This window comes from Megalops cyprinoides, chromosome 23 (assembly GCF_013368585.1).
Source record: "Megalops cyprinoides isolate fMegCyp1 chromosome 23, fMegCyp1.pri, whole genome shotgun sequence".
NCBI lineage: Eukaryota > Metazoa > Chordata > Actinopteri > Elopiformes > Megalopidae > Megalops > Megalops cyprinoides.
Genome location: NC_050605.1, coordinates 24,307,700 through 24,325,945, shown reverse-complemented (window position 1 = coordinate 24,325,945; position 18,246 = coordinate 24,307,700). Strand labels below are relative to the sequence as shown.

Genomic DNA, 18,246 nt, shown 5'->3' with positions numbered 1-18,246 from the left:
CGGACCCGGCATGGGAAAAACTGCTCCGTGATTGGTCCGTCTCACATCGATCAATCGACGGGGATTTTGTCCAAATTGGTCATTTTGGACCGAATTTGTGTAAAGTTTTAAAAGATGTCGTCCGTGAAAAGTATGGGCAGTGTAGAGGTAACTGTCTGTCGAATATGTCTATTTTTTAGCTTTTTCAAGTGGTCCGTCAGTTGTAGTGCATATAACATCATTATCCTATGTAATTTAAGTTAGCTGGATAGCTATCGGTGTAGCTTAGCAAAACTCATAAAAAGCTTATCGAGCTGGTCAAACTCTGTCAAACTGATGTTAGCTAGATAGCTCGGACAAACCAGCGGTTTGCTGGAAAAGTTGGTAGTTTTAGCAGGACTGTTAATCTTTCTGCCCAGCACAATTGCAAACAGAGTTCCCCAGACCTTAATTAGGCCTAATGAGCAATATATAAGTAGCATGAAGCTAATGTATTGAAAGCACAGCACATGTAACTTCACTAACCAGCTGTGTTTGCCAGTGTACACTTATGATATCTGTAACACCAGAGAAAGATTTCCTTAACACTGAGAACTGTATATGCATGGAATGGCGTTACCTTGCTGGAACTTGTAGAGTTGAAACTGTGGGATCCTTCTAGAGTCCAGTCTAGACTGGCCATAGTGATCGATTCAGGTAGAGGGGCTAAGTTGGACTGAATGGCCTGTTCTCCAAAATATTCAGGTTTAGATTTTTTGTTACCATTCCTTTCATGTTTTCCAATTTGTTACAGTACATGAAAAAGAGAGTTCCACGGAATCCTAAATACCGACATGTGAAATCAAAGCTGGATACAGGTAATATTAAAAAGAAAGACAGTACAAAATAAGTGCATAACAGTAAGTGCACACAATAAAATAAGGACAAGAGAGAACTCCCTGAATTTGCAAAGGTGAACATTTATTGGTGATATCATGTTCAAAGCTTGTCAGAGCCTCAGAGTTCAAAGAAAGAAACAAACACAACACCCTTCCATATTAGTTCTCTTCAGCCAGCTTTGTTCTGCTGGTTGTCTTCACACTGGAAAGCAAAGACACCCTCTTCAGTTATGTGATTTTCTTCCACATCACTGCCTATCTATTAAAAACTGTAACATTTCTGCGGGATATAGGAAGGAATGAGATATTTAATTAACTTTTAAGAAAGTATAACTTCAGCCCTGCAGAGAAGTCAGTCTGATTCTTGGTGTATTGCGATGTATATGATGTAAAGAGTTGGTTTACATCATCCAGTGTTTCTATCAAATGTTGTTGCTTGATTTATATGACTTTACGTATTATTAAATGTGCCTGCAGAAAGTGTCATTGTCTTTAAATAACATCTTTTGTATTCAAAGGCTGCAGCCTGATAAAGTACATGGAGAAAATGGAGGATCTGAAGAAGAGTAAGTACAATGGAACTGGGGGATTATCACAGAATAACTACATCTGAGGCTTTGCCTCAAGATCAAGGAATAAAGGGTTTAAGTGCTATCACACCTGTAATACGGATTTAAGGGTTATTATACCTGTAATAAGGATTTAAGGATTATCACACCTGCAGTCAGGGTTTAGGGGTTCTCACCCCTGCAGTCAGGGTTTAGGGGTTCTCACCCCTGCAGTCAGGGTTTAAGGGTTATCACCCTGGCTTCACTTTGTTGACAGCTATAATTTGAACGCCGGTCTTCTCAGCATCTCAGGGGCCAGTGGATTGATGATGTTCACAATCCATTGTCATTCATAATGAACTGTGAAGCACATCGCGGATGTCCTGTCAAAATAATATCCAGGACGTTAGATGGAATTTATTTATTTACTGTCAAGGATAAAAAGTAATTGCCTCTTTGTTTCTAAGGAAAACTTTTGTTTCTTTGTCTTAGATTACAGATACAGAAAGGGTGAACTCTTCAAAAGGTTAAAAGTGTCAACATTCGCTCAGTTGGTAAGAAACATAAATGATGCTCATGGGTTTGTATTCATATAATGTCTGAAAGGACACGTCAAACATCCAGATGTTTTTAGACAGTGAATTATCAGACATTTTAAAAATAACATAATCACTAATACAAAACAGAGGATAGCAACTGCCAGCAAGTGACTGCGACTCTTGTTCAAATGTTCCAATGTCTCCAATGTTGTTTGTTAGGTAATCCAGGTTGCTTCGGTTTCGGACATGAACGATGTGTTGATTGATGAGGAAACATCAGGGCTCAATGGTAATAGCTGTTTGTCACTTCCCAATCAGTAAGTTTTTGATTTGTAAAGTTGTGAAGAAGTTCATCTTCCCTGCTGTCTGTGCAATAAAATTTCACAACGTCCTGTTCTTTTCATGAGCACTTTAACATAATGTGAGACACATTTGCCCTCCTGTCTGAGCAGTGATGATGGCTCTCGGTTCTGCAGGCAAAATGTCCCCACTGTCAGACGAGGATGTGGAGCAGACCAACGGAACTCTGCGTATGTCACCCGAGCCATTCAGCGATGATGAGAGTGATTCTGAGGCAGGAGTCTCCCCCAGGTCTACACTGCAGAGGTAGCACTAGCCCCTCCCCTTCCCCACCCTCCAACCTCGCATTGTCTCCACCACCTGTCTGTGTGCATGTGAGCAGGTCTCTTCCACCGTCCCCACGCTGCAGGGGACGTTACACGGCACAAACCCCCGTGACTGCAACAAAGGCTGAAATTCGATATGTCTGTGCGGATGGGGGTGCATTCGCACACCATTAAACAGAAGGCAGAAAGGCTTTAAAAGCCAAGTGAAAGTGGTGTGGTTGTGATTAAACAGTCTGGTGAGCGGCGTTGGAGAGCTGGACATGGAGAGCCACGGACAGAGAAAGAGGAGCCAGGGCCCTGTGTCCAGCCCCGGGCCCGTTAACCAGCCCTACCCTGACTGCCCCTACCTCCTGCTGGACGTGCGAGACAGAGAGGATTACGCCCAGTGCCACGTCATTAGCGGTAAGGCCAGCCGCATGGTGAGGAAGGCGTGACTGGCAATTTACCACCTTTTTAGAGATGGGTCCTTTCACCAGTATTTATTCGGCAGTGGGACATTGCTGTTGAACCTTGGCTTGTAAAATGATATAGCTGTCAAGTTAAATGTGGCACCATGTGTTGTCAGCCTACAGTTATCCAGTTGCAACTCTGTCTCGGACCATGGACCCATACACCAAGGAAGTGCTGGAGTATGTATCCTTGGACATCCACCTGCGTTTAGCAGGGGTTGGTTTCATAATGATGTTCACATAATGAAATTACAGCCTATATGCCTGTGTCTTCTTTTTTACATCTAGAAAACCAAACTGTAAACCACTGTTTATGTGGTATGTGGTGCGTGTGTGTGTGTGTTGTAACTCATGACAGAGAAACTGTGGAGTGACAGTGTTCATGTTGAGATGCTGTTATTTAACCAAGAGGTAAACATTTTTTAAAAAACTGTGTCCTCACGACTGAAGCAGGGCCGCCTTAACCAACCGCCACTGCAGAAAAATGTTCCAGGGAAGATTATCATCGTGTACGACGAGGATGAGAGGATTGCAAGTGTGGCCGCCACCACCATGTGTGAAAGGGGATTTGAGAATGTGTTCATGCTCTCCGGAGGTCAGCTCTGATTGAGCGCGCTAGCATGGGTTCAGGTTGCAGCAACGCCTTGCCTGAGCTCAGCTGGTGACATCCTTATTTAACACTGGTCTTATTTAACACTGGACTTAATCAGGTGTATTTGGTAATTAGCCACAAATGAGACTGAGGCTATAATGTGTAACATTCACACGAAGTGAAACTGTAGCTGAGCTTTTGGTGGTTATTATAAATGTTGATGTCAGGCTTCAGACCTCCCTCTTTCTGATTGGTGACCTGGTTTGGCAGTGTAATCAGGAATAACGTCTCTCTCTCTCTCTCTCTCTCCAAGGACTGAGGGTGATCGCACAGAAGTTTCAGGAAGGTATGACGACAGGCTCCCTCCCGACGCACTGCGTGAGGTGTGCTGCCTCTCACAGGAGTCTGCTACGCGCCCCGCTGCGTCACGAGTCCCGCCCCGCCGAGGTCAAGTGGCGCTTCACCTCCGAGGATCTCAGGAAGATCCAGCAGTACCAGGACGAGATGCTCATGCCCACAGCCTCCAACAGTGAGTCACGCACACACTCAGTGTGCAAGAGTGAGTGTGTGTATTCACTGTGCCTTTATACACTCAGTGTGTAAGAGTGAGTGTGTGTATTCACTTACACGCTCAGTGAGTAAGAGTGAGTGTGTGTATTCACTATGCCTTTAAGACTATAGGGCTTGGTCACCATGGCAGCAGACGCACTCCTCCGGAGCAGTGTACAGAACTTTCTGACGTGGTTTCCTCTGTTTCTGTGTGTCTGTGTGTGGATGCATGTGTGTGCGTGTACCTGTGCACGTATGTGTTACAGGCCAAGTGACTCTTTCATCCAAGAGCAGCTGTCTGTCCAAATCCTCCAGCAGCAGGAGCCAGCAGATCTCCTCAGCCGCAGGGACAGACAGCTCCAGGTCCCAGAGCAGCCGGCCTTGGAGATAACACGCTAACCACACAAATGACTGTGTTTCAGCCACTGGACTCACCCTCTCTACTGTACTCTTAAAACCCTCTGTCCATCTGTGAAGCTTTCTATAGTCCAGAAGCTTTTTTACAGGATTGCTAAAATGCGTGCTTTTAGACTGTAGATATATACATTTTAATTTTTGATGAGAAATGGCCTTAATTTTGTTTAACAGATTTGATTGTACTCAATATCCATTGCTATCAAAGTTCAGTAAATTAAATTAGTTGTGTGTACACAATACTGCCTGTTTACCATAACTAGCAGTTTTGATGTTTTTGGTTGTCCATTGTCGAGAAATGTACTTAATAAATGTATTTAATAACTGTCTTTCTACCAGTTTGGTTGATTGGAGGTGGTTGCTCTGTTCACTGAACCATGCATGAGTATGTGGAGTTTACTAAGAACAATAGTTTCATGAAGCCTTACAAAAGCCCATTTTCTTTTAGTTGCGGTACCAAAAGTCACTGAAATATTTAAATCCAAGGTGCATATTTTAACAATGGTTGAGCTCACAAGTAGCTCAGTGGTTAAACATGATCACTTTGAGCGAGGCTGATCTCCACTGAGGAGTTTGATCCCAGCTGTGTCATTTTCCAGAGACCAGAACAGAGTAAAAAATCCCAAAAGCTCTCTTGCTCCAGGAAGAACTACCTGAGGTGTGGTCTGCTTTTATAACTCTTCTTCAGGTTTGTTGGTGTAGAGTTAATATGCAAATATGTAGCATTTGTAACATATGTAAGATACTGCTGTGATTTCAGTGTGCATTGTTGTGAGTAGTGCACCATTGTAACACTTTAACTCTCACTACAATAGCCTGTTGCCTGTACGTACAGCTGTCCGTTGTGTTTAAAATCCTCACATACTCTTAGTGACTGTCCTGTATAGCAACATGTGGCAACAAATCCATAATCTCTCAATGCATTTCTGTCATTGGTGGAAAGGTTCACTGCCAAGCAGTATATACAGATGCCCATTTTTATCGTTATCTTTATATGAATGCACAGTGATACAAGTTATTATCCTTGTTTAATTATTTATTTATTTATTGCCCATGTCGTTATTATTAATAGTGCAGTTACTACTGCTTCTATACTCTCTCCACCCTTCCTCTTGAATGACGGACCTGCTCGTGTTTCCCTTGCAGAACACCACATGCGGGCGGCTGCTGTTTGCTGCAACGGGAAACCGCACCGGAGCGCGCTTCCGGCCTCTGCAGGGGTGCGGTGCGTCTGGGGCCAAAACTCACCAAACCTGGTTGTAAAGTGCGGTCAGTACCTGAAAATGAACTTTAAAAAGACCTTTTTTGTCATGATGACGGTGCCACTCGCGGTGGTTGACCATGGATGGATTTTTATTATCAAAATAGGAAGATTGTGTTGTCTTTATTTTTTAATATTTGACCAATATAGAAGTTCTAAAACTATTTCATTACAACGGACGAACTGGATATATAGTTTTGTTTTCTTTCAGTGTTTATCCTCTGATAGTATAAACTCTATGGATGGAGCTGGTGTGTTTAAATGTTCTTCAACAATGGGTCGATCGTCGAAGCATTATTAAAATCCTACAACATATTTTATTTTAGCACAGCTGTGCTGTGGCCACAGTGCAGAGCTGTGTTAGGAAGATGAACCACAAGTTCAGTCACTTAAAGCGAAACTCCGTTTTTCCGCAAAACTCCCTGCAGCTGGTCCGCCCTGTGATTGGCCAGCCTGCCGCCGATGCTCAGTTTCTATTGGCGTAGAGTTAGATAGCGGAAGCCCTTCTTAGGAACAATGGAGCTGGAGCGCGTTCAGCGCGATTGCAGCAATCGGCCGGAGTGTGGGGGGCTACGTGCACATCTGACGCCCGGGACCTGCGAGTTACTTACTGTATGTTATTAATCTGATCGTCTTTAGTTTGCCACGTTTTATCACTGCTTAACACAGTTAAGTGCTGGAGTGCTGGAACATGGAAGTGGAAAAGGAAATTAAAAAGGTATGTCTGTCTTAAGACGGGTCCGGTAAGAACAAAAAATGGCAACGCCCATAAAGGTAGACGATAACGTTAGTTACAAGCCAGCAAGGTAGCTCCGTGCATTTCCTGAGTTACCACCGTCGCTGACCGGAAGCTTCCTTTGCGTTCTAAATGACTGTCCGTTTTTATAATCTTAAAATCGAGTGTGATATTTCTCACAAAGTGTGAGGACTGAGAAACGCGATGGATCCACTTCTGGATTCAAATCGTTCGCTACTTTGGTAGGCAGACTCTGCATTAACCAAGACCTAACGTTAGAGTTTCTTAAGGAGCTTGTTTAACTAGATAATTTGAAGTTAGATGCAGAACCTACACCCCGAGTCCACCTCGCGAACTAGATGATATGAAACGGTATGGAAAAGTATTACGCTTAGTGCCTGATCTACGTCTGGGCCAACTGGAAAGCTCAGTTCAGCGAGCAGTGTGTTAAGTGTGTTTAGAACGCTAAATCTTAAAAAGTGAAACATTCCTGGCAGGCTGTGCGGTGTGGGATTTCATGGCTTCGTGCGGAATCGGGCTCCATTGTTCCGCTGCAGTGAGGTGACAGATGTGCAACGCACGGAACAGCTGCGCCGCGTCTGCGCTCCTTCGCCGTTTTATTGTGGCTGATCACTGGAAAAGGTCCAGCTTCGTCTCAATAAACTGTAAACGCAGATAAAAACCCCATAAAAGCGTTCCTGATTTCTCTAATTAGTGTCTCGCGGTGTCCTGTTCTGTTCAACAGTCAGAGCACCGACAGTTCTCGGTAGCTTTTTCTCTTTCATATATTGCAGTTACTGTTTTTATATTAATTCATGTTTTTATTAATTCCCACTAGGGAAGATTGTTAAGTGAGTCTCTGTAAAGGGCTTTGAGTATCCACAGGGATGTTGTGTTCTTGGTGGTGCAAAGGTCTTATCAGACTTTGTTTGACTGTAATGTTCATTCATTCTTGGTGTGCATGCAAGGGTGTGTTAACACACCCAGGAGCAGAGTGACTAAATGACACAATGAGTCCCTCTGTGCTCCGGCTCCATGTGTTTCTGACTGTGCTGGTAATCAGTGAGTCACCGGCATTCCAAAAGCTCATTTCAAGCACAGTGTCGCCAGAAAGGACCCCAAACGAGTCGCGGCATACAGCCGTAAACTGGCAGTCTTTTCTCTGCACGTTAAGAGTTCACGGAAATCATTCACCAATATTTATGTTTTCAGAGACAGCTTGTTTTCAGAGCCTCTCAAAAGAGCCGTGGTGCACTCCCATTCTGATCCGTGCTGCTGTCCAGGGAGGAGGGACCCCTTCTTTAAAACGCGGTAACCCTCTGGCAGATTTGCTGCCAGAGTGAGGATTCTGCTGAATGCAGCGTGGATGATGATCTGAGCATTATTCACAGGGTCACGCTTTTAAAAAGCCAGTGTCAAGACTCACATTCTTCGGTAACGACAGGCTGCCAGATCTTCTGAGAGCATGCCACATTTTAGGCCCTCCTCCAGCAAAAAATACACTCTCCAAACACTTTGCTGCTGTTCCAGCATCATTGAATACTTGCCCATATAAGGCAGCCTGAGTGAAAGTAGGCCTGAATGGGGATGAGGTGCTGTTTGTCCAGAAAGGGGTGTTTGGTCACAGGGGAGGGCCCCAAAAATGCCCCTGGAGGCAGCGGTTGAATGTGGTTAAGCCCCTACAGGCAGACAGATCCCGGGGAGAACGGCTTCCCTGAATGTAGCCGTTAACTGAAAAGTTGAGTGCTTTGCCAACAGCAGACAAAAACATGTCTCTAAAAAGATCTGACATGGCATTTATTTGGAGAGCACAGTACTGATCTGTGTCCATAATTTTTGTATGTAAATCAAAACTGTGATTGTTGTTGTTTGGACTGTGTGGACAACTTGCTGGACTTATTACCACAGGGTTGTATGTTCAAATCCCACATGAGGCACAGTTGTACTAACCTGTACTTGAAAGGCGTCAGTAAATATGCAACTGTATAAATGCATAGTTGGTACACACAAATGCCATGTATTTCCCCCTGGGTGTGGGTGTCTGTGAGGCAGTACAGTAATGTGCCAGAGCTGGGTGAGCTTAGTGACTGAGTGGTTCTGAGGGAGTGGACCTCACAGCTGGGTGGTTCTGATGGAGGGGGTCTCAGCTGTGATGTACCGATGCAGCGGGTCTCAGCTGTGATGTACCGATGCAGCGGGTCTCAGCTGTCAGGCACCGATGCAGCGGGTCTCAGCTGTGATGTACCGATGCAGCGGGTCTCAGCTGTGACGTAACGATGCAGCGGGTCTCAGCTGTGACGTACCGATGCAGCGGGTCTCAGCTGTGACGTACCGATGCAGCGGGTCTCAGCTGTGATGTAACGATGCAGCGGGTCTCAGCTGTCAGGCACTGATGCAGCGGGTCTCAGCTGTGACGTACCGATGCAGCGGGTCTCAGCTGTGACGTACCGATGCAGCGGGTCTCAGCTGTGACGTACCGATGCAGCGGGTCTCAGCTGTGAGGCACCGATGCAGCGGGTCTCAGCTGTGAGGCACCAGTGCAGCGGGTCTCAGCTGTCAGGCACCGATGCAGCGGGTCTCAGCTGTGAGGCACCAGTGCAGCGGGTCTCAGCTGTGAGGCACCGATGCAGCGGGTCTCACGTGGCTCTCTCTCTTCACAGATAACGCTCGGCCACGAGATCGGCGCAGGAGCAGCGTGTCTGAAGTGCAAGGACAAATGCGAGGGCTTCGAGCTGCACTTCTGGAGGTGCGTCTGCCCCGCCCTTTCGAGCCGTCTGCGGTGTGTCTGTTGCTGTGTGTCTGTGATAAACACACGCTGTGAAAACCATTCCTGCAGAGGCTGTGAGAGCTATCTGCTGTGACATCATGAGTTTAGCTGATGGTGAAATATTTCTGCCTTTCCGTGCTGCTGTAAATCATTGCTGGATTTCGTTCCAGTCGGTCAAGTGCGGGCTGTGTTCAGGACCTGGGGGGAAGTTTCAGCCTCTCTGCTGGGCAGGATACCCTCTTTGTCTGCAGCTACCCACTCAACAGAAAGCCTGCTGCCCGCTGCGGTCAGTCTCCATGACAACGACCCGGCGGTGCCCCAGGTCTGCCCGGCCCTGATGGTCTGGAGGGAGGGCACTGAGTGGGGAGGAAATGAGCCCTCTGGTGTGTGGTGTCCCGTGTCGTGGGGGAGGTTTGGGGGATCCCAGTTTCCCTGACCTGTCTCCCCTCTTCCTCTAGCTGTTCCCTCCCTGTGGATTAGCCTGTTGTCTTACTGCTAATGTTTTCATTTGGTACAATACACTATTTACTCTCCAGAAGTTTAAATTTTATATTAAAACGTGTAGATTTCTCATGTGAATAGAAAGTTTGATGTGGGAAAAAATTATTATTTGTTATTTGTTAAGGACTATCACAGTGGAGGTTTTTTTTTTTTAAAGTATTTTAAGTCATTCCAGTTAGTACTTGTGTGTCTGTTCAAGTCAAAGCATGCCTGGCAGTCCAAGGCTATGATGTAAGGTCCTTTGGGCCTGGGTAGCAGAGACAGGCCTGAACTGCTCGGGAATGGGGACTGAAAGCCTCCGTTCTGTACCTGCCTTCACTGTGGGACTGAAATGCAGCCGTCCGCTCTTCCCTCCCCAGCTGTAAGCGGGTTTGAGCGGTAGCGGACAGCTGGCCGCTCTCCCGCTCTGTCAGAGACAGCGCAGACAGGAAGCAGGGTGCGCTGCCACTGCGACCACGCTGTGTGGGAGACTTCCTCTCTCACAGGAGGAAGCTGAAACAGCTGCCGGAGAGTGAGCCAGGCCCTCCAGTGTCACCCTGGAGATAAAGATCTCTGCAGTCCCCGCTGCTGAAGAGGCAGATGAATCCAGCCTTCTGCTCACTTCACCTTTTATCTGTCTGTGCTTAGGAACTTTTCAGGACTGTGTTTTTCAAGAAAAACACTATGAGTTATTATCTCTGCTCACAGAAATGAGCTTTTAATCTAAACACTGCTTCCTCTTGCACATTATCACATTGTTTTTCCTCATGTAGACACACTGTCATTGTCAGAAAGTACAGCTCTTCAACACTATTGTACATTTTAAAAAGGGAATTTTTCATATTAATATACATGCTACAAGGTATAACATGACAGACCCCAAAGACCCCAATGTGTGAGACAGTACTATAACTTGTGTATTTGTAGTAGCGTTTAATGATATTACTGTTTAAATTTACAATTAAAGGCAGAAATGCAGGACTAACTAACACTAACATTATGGAGTGGTAGTTCTGTTCAATATATAAATGCACATTCTTCAGTGTAAATTGCCCTAGCTGTGGGGATAAAAAGCATGTAGCTACATGCTGTACAGTATGTGCACAGTGTTTGGAGTGATTGCTGCTATAAACTGTAGTGATGTGAGAGCTCGGTTTCATAAACCAGAAACTGAAATGGCAGGGCAATGGTGTGTATTCAGTGATTCACTGACTTGCACCAATCATGGTGGTTTGCTGTGGAGTGTCTTTGCAATGTCTTTTGATTGGCTCATACATGGTTGCTCCACCCATTGTGGTGTGACATGAATTGTCAGTTTCCTGTCACGGCTCCACCCTGCATTCCAGGCTTTGGATTGGAGAATAAAAGGTCGCTGTGCCTTTAAATGGGAGTGACCCTAATGGCCGTGATCCCGCCCCCTACAGGAAGATCTGCCGGAACTGCAAATGCGGCCTGGAGGACCACGATGTGCAAATGGCGACGGAGGATGACAGGAAGGTGGGGAAGCTGTTTGAAGATACCAAGTACACGGGCCTCATGGCCAAGCTGAAGAAGGACGGGCTTCCCAATTACAGCAGCAGCATGGCAACCGTCGTCAATGCCACTCCCGCCAAGAAGGACGTCGCCGTCAAGGCCGTGGCATATGAGTGGACGCCGCCTGTAGCCAATCAGAGCCTGGTACGGGTCTGGGGAATGGTGGGGGTGGGGGTGGGGGATGGGAGGGACACTGGGGCAGTGGAGCAGTGGGGTAAAGGTCTGCAGCACTAGTGACTTCAGCCCACATAAATCCTAAAAACACAAACCAGAATGAGTCCACTCCAAAGGCCATGATCATGCTCAAAGTAGGTAGGGAAGAGCAGCTGTCATGTTTTCAGCTGTTGATTCTGCTGGTGTGGAGTTCTCTCTCGCTCAAACAGCATAAGATCTGTGGCTGAAGAGAGCAGCTTTACCTGCAGCCAGGTGCCCAGGTGTTCACACGCTGTGTGTCGCCTCTTCAGGTGGCTTTGGCCACAGGGAAACACTGAATGAGACCAGCACAGTGGGTTGATGATCATGTTAACCGCGGAGGACATTCAGTTTAACGTTCAGACTCTCATGTGCAATAGCATGCATGCTGTATGCTTGCAGAAGGCAGCACAAGCAACCTGGCCAGTCAGAAGGCAAACTGAAGCCCACATCACTGTTAACAGCAGCAGCTTCAGAATGTGATGTTTTCCAACTTGTTCTAAAGGCAGTCGATCACAAACTGTCATCCAGTAAATTTCATTATCCTGTTACCAGAGCGGCATACGGACAGACAGACACGTAGTGATCACGCATCCTCCCCTCCGCCTGCAGGGGGCAGTCATAGTGCCCATCAGGCGTTAGCGTTCGGTGCCATTAAATGCTGTGAGTGATGCTGTCAGGCTGCTGTTGTTCCTCAGCATACATCACACCCCAGTGAGTCACTGAGAGCAGCCAGGAGGTCATCCTAAAGTTCTCCCTTCTCACGCCCTCTCTCCTCACCTCCTCTCTCCTCCCCCTCCCCCTCCCCCTCACCCCCCCCCCAGGCGGCGCGCTACATTGAGCTGCTCCCTGCGGAGAAGCGGCCAGTGGCCGGTTCGGAGGGCGCCGTGTACCGTAAGAAGCAGCTGGCTAAGCAGCTGCCCGAACATGACCAGGACCCCTCCAAGTGCCACGAGCTGTCCCCTGGGGAGGTGAAGCAGATGGAGCAGTACGTCAAGAAGTATAAGCAGGAGGCGCTGGGCGTGGGTGACCTCCGACTGCCCGAGGAGATGAGCCAGGCCCTCACAGGGGCCCCAGGTAGGGCAGGACCCGGAGTTGGAGCCGGAGTTGGAGCTGGAGCTGGAGTCGCAGCTGGACCTGGAGCTGGAGTCGGAGCTGGAGCTGGAGCTGGAGTCGGAGCTGGAATTCCACCTGGAGCTGGAGCTGGAGCTGGAGCTGGAGCCGGAGCTGGAGCCGGAGCCGGAGCCGGAGTTGGAGCTGGAATTCCACCTGGAGCCGGAGCTGGAGTTGGAGCTGGAATTGGAACCAAAGCTGGAGCAGGAGTTGGAGCTGGAATTCCAACTGGAGCTGGAGCTGGAGCTGGAGCTGGAGTCGGAGCTGGAGCTGGAGTCGGAGCCGGAGCTGGAGCTGGAGCTGGAGTCGGAGCTGGAGTCGGAGCTGGAGTCGGAGCTGGAGCCGGAGCCGGAGCTGGAGTCGGAGCTGGAGCCGGAGCCGGAGCCGGAGCCGGAGCCGGAGTCAGAGCGGGAATTACACCTGGAACTGGAATTGGAGCCAGAGCTGGAGTTGGAAACGGGGGGACCACTGCGGCCATGGGGACAGTGGGGACCCCAGGGGCACCTGGGATGCAACCCGTGGGCCTGAAAGGGCAAACCTACGTAAGTGTGCTCAGAACCCGCACGTTCTGCCAGCTGCCTCAGGTGTATCTGCTGAAGTTATTTCCTCCTGTTATGGCTAATTTTTCTCACTCACACTTTCATCCTCCAGTCGAAGTGAACCAGGTAGCAATATATGGAATTGGTCACAAGAGGGAGCTGTTTACCATAATAAGTCAAGGTGATTACTCACAAATCAAAAACACGTGTCTTGATCACATTTGTAGGTAATGTCTGCAGCGCCTTCAGTTGGAGTCAACATTGATGCTGTTGCTAACATTGACATCTCAGTAGCTGTTTCTGTCTCTAGCTTGTTCAGCTGTACCTTATTGGAGTCACTGAATTTCATGAGCAGCCACGTTATCCTGGGGAGTGGAGAAAGAGTGCCTTCATTCTCTTGTTTCAGTGTAATAGCAAGGTTCTGGTGGCCTCTCATCGATATTCATGTCGAGTTATCTGAGTGATCTTGGACTGGAATGAAGAAGAAAGGGGCCATAGAGTTTTATAGACTGTTTCATGTGTGTATCCATCTTACCCTGTACCATAGATGTTCTCTTGCTCTGTACCATAGATGTTCTCCTGCTCTGTACCATAGATGTTCTCCTGCTCTGTACCATAGATGTCCTTTACCATGTACCATAGACGTTCGCTTTGGCTCAGCGCATGTCTCCTGTCCTGCAGTCGTGCCAGCACTGCCAGCAGCCGATGCGGGAGGGTGAGCCGGCGGTGTACGCAGAGCGGGCGGGCTACGACAAGCTGTGGCACCCGGCCTGCTTTGTGTGCTGCACCTGCACCGAGCTGCTGGTCGACATGATCTACTTCTGGAAGAAGGGCAAGCTGTACTGTGGCCGTCACTACGGCGACAGTGAGAAGCCCCGCTGTGGAGGCTGTGATGAGGTACGAAGAGGGCAGCTTCACTCAGTTTCCTGTTCATACAGGAAGTTCACTGTAGCTCACACATACGGACGAGGACCGTGTCGATCTGCTTCCTGTTAACACAAGAGGTGAACTGTAGATATTACACACAGATAGAGAGGTCTGCTTCCATCTGCTTCCTGTTAACAAAAGAAGTGAATCGCCTGTATCGTACAGAAGGGCAACATTCTTTGGACAGAGCTAATTCAGCTCAAAGTGTTACATTGAAAATTCTCTTTGTTTTGTTGTTGAAGGTGAAGTGTGTGGATTTGCTGGATGGTATTGAATATTCATGAGGGGCGTGGTCTATGAACAGAACATCCGTAGTCAGCATAGGAACACAGACAGCACCAGAACCTTTCTTACTAACCACAGCCTCCTGCACAGAGGAAGGAGGAACCAAATATCTCAAAATCAGTTTATAGACACAAACTCGCAAAAAGCCAGCTGAAACACGGATCCTATGTGGCACACTGTGTTAATGGAGCAGCCTCAGATACGCAGCACACTGTGTGGTGACTGAGGAGGGCAGTGTGTCACCTGTCTGTGGTTGTGCCTCATTTTCCCCCCAGCTGATCTTCAGTAATGAGTACACCCAGGCGGAGGGGCAGAACTGGCACCTGAAGCACTTCTGCTGTTTCGACTGTGACTGTGTGCTGGCCGGGGAGACCTACGTCATGGAGGGAGAGAAACCCATCTGCCGGGCCTGCTACATGAAGAGCCACGCCGTGGTAACGTCCCCGTCACACACCGCACAGACGCTCCCAAACACTGTCCCCGTCACACACCCCACAGACACTCTCAAACACAGCCAATTCTTTCCTTAGCAAATCAGTGAGTCATAGATAATCTGTGATGGCTCCGCCCATTTTGGGACCTCATCTTCCCATCACTAGTACTGTAGCAGTGCATTCATTCATTCATTCATTCATTTGGTCATTCAGTCACTCAGAGTGCTCACATAGTCAGCAGTATAGTGACACCTGGTGGTGGCTCCTGAGCTGTGCGCAGTGATGATGTCATCGCGTGTCTCCTCCCCCAGCGCTGCTCGGCCTGTCAGAACGCGGTGGAGCCGGAGGCGCAGCGGGTGTCGTACGGGGAGCACCACTGGCATGCCGAGCCCGCCTGCTTCCAGTGCTCCTGCTGCTCCAAGTGCCTGATGGGACAGCGCTTCATGGCCGTGCAGGGAATGCTCTTTTGCTCCGTCGAGTGCAAAAAGAAGACCCTGGCCTAGAGGCGCGCCCTCCGAAATCTGCCCTCCTCCTGCCCCTCGAACCTTCTCACGGTCTTCTAATGGCCAGTAGCTGTTCAGCGCCACCTAGAGGCCTACAAAGGAAGTCTTTTCTATGCCCCTGTACAGGAAGCAGTGCACTTTGCATTAATGTGAACCACGGTACCGAAATGTTCTTCTCTGCACCTGTGCCACACTTGTTTCAGGTGCGGGGTGTTTGTGGGGATCGTACTGATCTCTGCTGCAGAGCCGTTGGCCAGGCCAATCAGACGCCTGCGTTCCTGCAGAGGGGTGTGTGCAGTATTATTGTCCTGTTCCAGGGTCTCACTCTATCACAGCAATGCTACGCAAAGTGTCAGTTTCCACAACCGTGTTTCTTTAAGTGCCATTATTTCCTTTCTGTCTGATCAAATGCACTTTATACTGTCTTATGCACGCTTGATCCGCTCTGGAACCGAATAAACATTTGAATTAAACGAGGTGCCTGTGGTTCAGGTCTGTCTCTGCTCCTGGCGTGGAGCTGTCCTCCCAGGCCGATCTTCTTAGCCAGCCTCACGCTGAAGGATGTGGAGTGTAGAGTACAGGTGCGCCTTATGTGGCCCACTCTATGCCACTGTCTGAATTCATTAAGCAGCTTTTTCAACAGTAAAAATGCCAGCATATTTAACATATTTAACATTTGTTTTTCTGTTTTTTATGAAGGCAATGTGCTGCACACCAGACATTAAGTGGTTTACATTAAGTGATAACTTGCAGTTTGGTTCACTGTGTTTAGACAGTAAAAATGGAGAACTCTGGTCTGTGAAAATAACTGTGACCATACTAAGCTTTAATGGCAGCGTTCATATTACCACATAGCCACTATGGGGCGCTGTTTCCCTCTGCATTCAAACAGACTGGCACTGTAGGATCATATCGATCTTCATTCAAGCACTTGTCATTTGTGCATGTTTATCTTTGTTAAACTACTTCTGCAAAGTTCACTGGAACCAGCTGGTATTTTTTACATTTTCATGTGGCTTCTAAAAGGCACATAGCAAAATATTATTGAGAATGTGACAGAATAATCGATACATCTTCATAACTTTTCAGATCAATGTAAAAAAATACACAAAGAAAAGCATAGAGTACTGGTGTAATTGATTAACTTTAAACTAAAGCAAGCACAATGTGTCAGTAAAGGTGAGGCGTCTCAAACACAGGTAAGACCAGCATTCCTTCCGAAGGAGAGTCTGTGCTGTCTGTGGAACGCTGGGAGAGAGATCTGGCCTTATTGGCTGACAGGAGAAACAGTGTCTCTGTGGTTCGTTACAGGTTCACAGGGTGATATTTACTTTCAGGAGTTTCCTGATCCTCTTCAGAGCCATCCCAGAAAGTGGAAAAATAAACCAGCCGGAGTTTATTATGTCCTACACCCACTTATGATAATATCACAAGCATTTCACCAAATATATACCTGACATGGTCTTAATCCCATCACTGCAGAGAGAGGTGCTTTTCATGTGTGTCTGTGCCTTTATGCCTCACTCAGATCACTGCTGAATAAAGACAAAAAAGGATCAAAAACATGGAGTGACTGTAATCCTATTTACATGTTATTCTACAAATTAATTAATTAGTAATTTATTAGTAATGATATTAGTGGGGGAAATACATGTTGTCTTTGCAAATCAGGGAATTCAACAAATGGGTGAGATCTGAATCTTTACAAAAGCCTTTACTACAAGCATCTGTGTTTCACAGCTGTCGCTGAGCTTACCAGACTCACCACACCAAGTTTTTCCATTTGAGTCAGAGGGCTTGCAGAGTGAATTTAATCAGTTTCAGCTTGATGACTTTACACATGGTCTGACTGGCCTTGAGCTTCTCCCAGAGATCTTCAAAGAGAGGTCATCCATCCACTCTTATTTAGAGCTTATGGTTTACCAAGTCTCATTAAGCGGTGTGACAGTTCAGCATTCTAGATTTCTCTGAGTTCAACATTGTTTCAGATTTAAATAGATAGTAGATACATATGGCATATTAGGCAATTAATTATCTTATCAATTAAGTAACTGGAATGTAATTAATATGAATTTGTGTCAGGAATTGCGGTGGTTTGGTACACTTGCCATGTGGCAGACGTTCCATCTCACATCCTGATTGTGTAATTGATGTAATTATCTCAAGGCTCAAATTTTAACCATTTTGCAGGTGCTAAACAGTTGCTAATTACAAGATACCCATAAAACCCTGTGGCAATGAACTCTAGAAGGGTTGTTTTCCCTCTTGTTCTTGTGGCAAAAGTAGCACAGCTTTAAATGTTTTCAGTGATGTCACAGTGACAAGTGGTGCAGTTTAGATTTGAACCAGTTTTTAAATGATGTTAAAGCCAGCAATAAGGGGGTTGCATTTTAAACCTCCTGATTGAGAAGGTGCAGGCACAAGATCTCTCCTGCTCCTGCAGTTAAGAGAGTGAATTATGCTCTGACTGATGACTTCAGCTCAGGAAGCAGTGGAGAAACTGGTTTTGTTAAGTGAATAGTGTAGCATCTCAGAAACAAAGGCCAGGGTCAGGCTGCCCTGAAGGATAAAAACCCAACCCATCTGATTGTTAAAGTTATGAAACTTTAACCTGCATTAAGACTTCCTGTGTGTGAGGGAGGAACCCAGACTGGGAACAGGGTTATTATGTGCAAGCCCAGGACTCAAATGGTTTGTTTCATATAAGAAAGGAGTAAGATAAGTGGGATTTGGAGCTGAACCCTGCCTCTGATGTGGGCTTAGAGCTTGTGTCTGTCAGAAGAGAAGAGAATATGACTAAATATGACCGAACCCAATGGCTTCCACTGAATTTGCTTTAGGTCAATGAGTGCGATTAAAAACGCTCCAACAGGAATTTACACACAAACTCTGTTCCTGAGTC

General features: G+C 47.1%; 2 protein-coding genes across 2 annotated transcripts; both read left to right on the top strand.

The window, feature by feature from the left end:
• The first annotated feature begins 114 nt into the window (after window positions 1-114).
• cep41 (centrosomal protein 41) lies at window positions 115-4,551 on the top strand. The gene is made up of 11 exons (XM_036518525.1): window positions 115-147; window positions 773-836; window positions 1,376-1,423; window positions 1,898-1,959; window positions 2,164-2,233; window positions 2,421-2,550; window positions 2,803-2,972; window positions 3,136-3,203; window positions 3,500-3,614; window positions 3,925-4,140; window positions 4,433-4,551. Exons 1-11 carry the CDS (start codon window positions 115-117, stop codon window positions 4,549-4,551), a joined length of 1,095 nt encoding a protein of 364 aa, XP_036374418.1.
• A 1,836-nt stretch (window positions 4,552-6,387) lies between these two features.
• Window positions 6,388-15,935, top strand: tes (testis derived transcript (3 LIM domains)). The gene is made up of 7 exons (XM_036518055.1): window positions 6,388-6,553; window positions 9,232-9,317; window positions 11,243-11,495; window positions 12,368-12,949; window positions 13,877-14,092; window positions 14,683-14,841; window positions 15,153-15,935. The coding sequence occupies exons 1-7, from the start codon at window positions 6,527-6,529 to the stop codon at window positions 15,342-15,344; spliced, it is 1,515 nt and encodes a 504-aa protein (XP_036373948.1). The 5' UTR covers window positions 6,388-6,526; the 3' UTR covers window positions 15,345-15,935.
• The last annotated feature ends 2,311 nt before the right edge of the window (window positions 15,936-18,246 follow it).

Bases quoted from the DNA above. Each gene is read 5' to 3' on its own strand.
- cep41 (XM_036518525.1), top strand. From the start codon at position 115: ATGTCGTCCGTGAAAAGTATGGGCAGTGTAGAG. The intron at 2,234-2,420 runs GTAATAGCTGTT...TCGGTTCTGCAG, and splicing joins GGAAACATCAGGGCTCAATG to GCAAAATGTCCCCACTGTCA. The intron at 3,204-3,499 runs GTATCCTTGGAC...CCGCCACTGCAG, and splicing joins CCAAGGAAGTGCTGGAGTAT to AAAAATGTTCCAGGGAAGAT.
- tes (XM_036518055.1), top strand. From the start codon at position 6,527: ATGGAAGTGGAAAAGGAAATTAAAAAG. The intron at 12,950-13,876 runs GCTGGAGCTGGA...CCTGTCCTGCAG, and splicing joins GAGTCGGAGCCGGAGCTGGA to TCGTGCCAGCACTGCCAGCA. The intron at 14,093-14,682 runs GTACGAAGAGGG...TTTTCCCCCCAG, and splicing joins GCTGTGGAGGCTGTGATGAG to CTGATCTTCAGTAATGAGTA.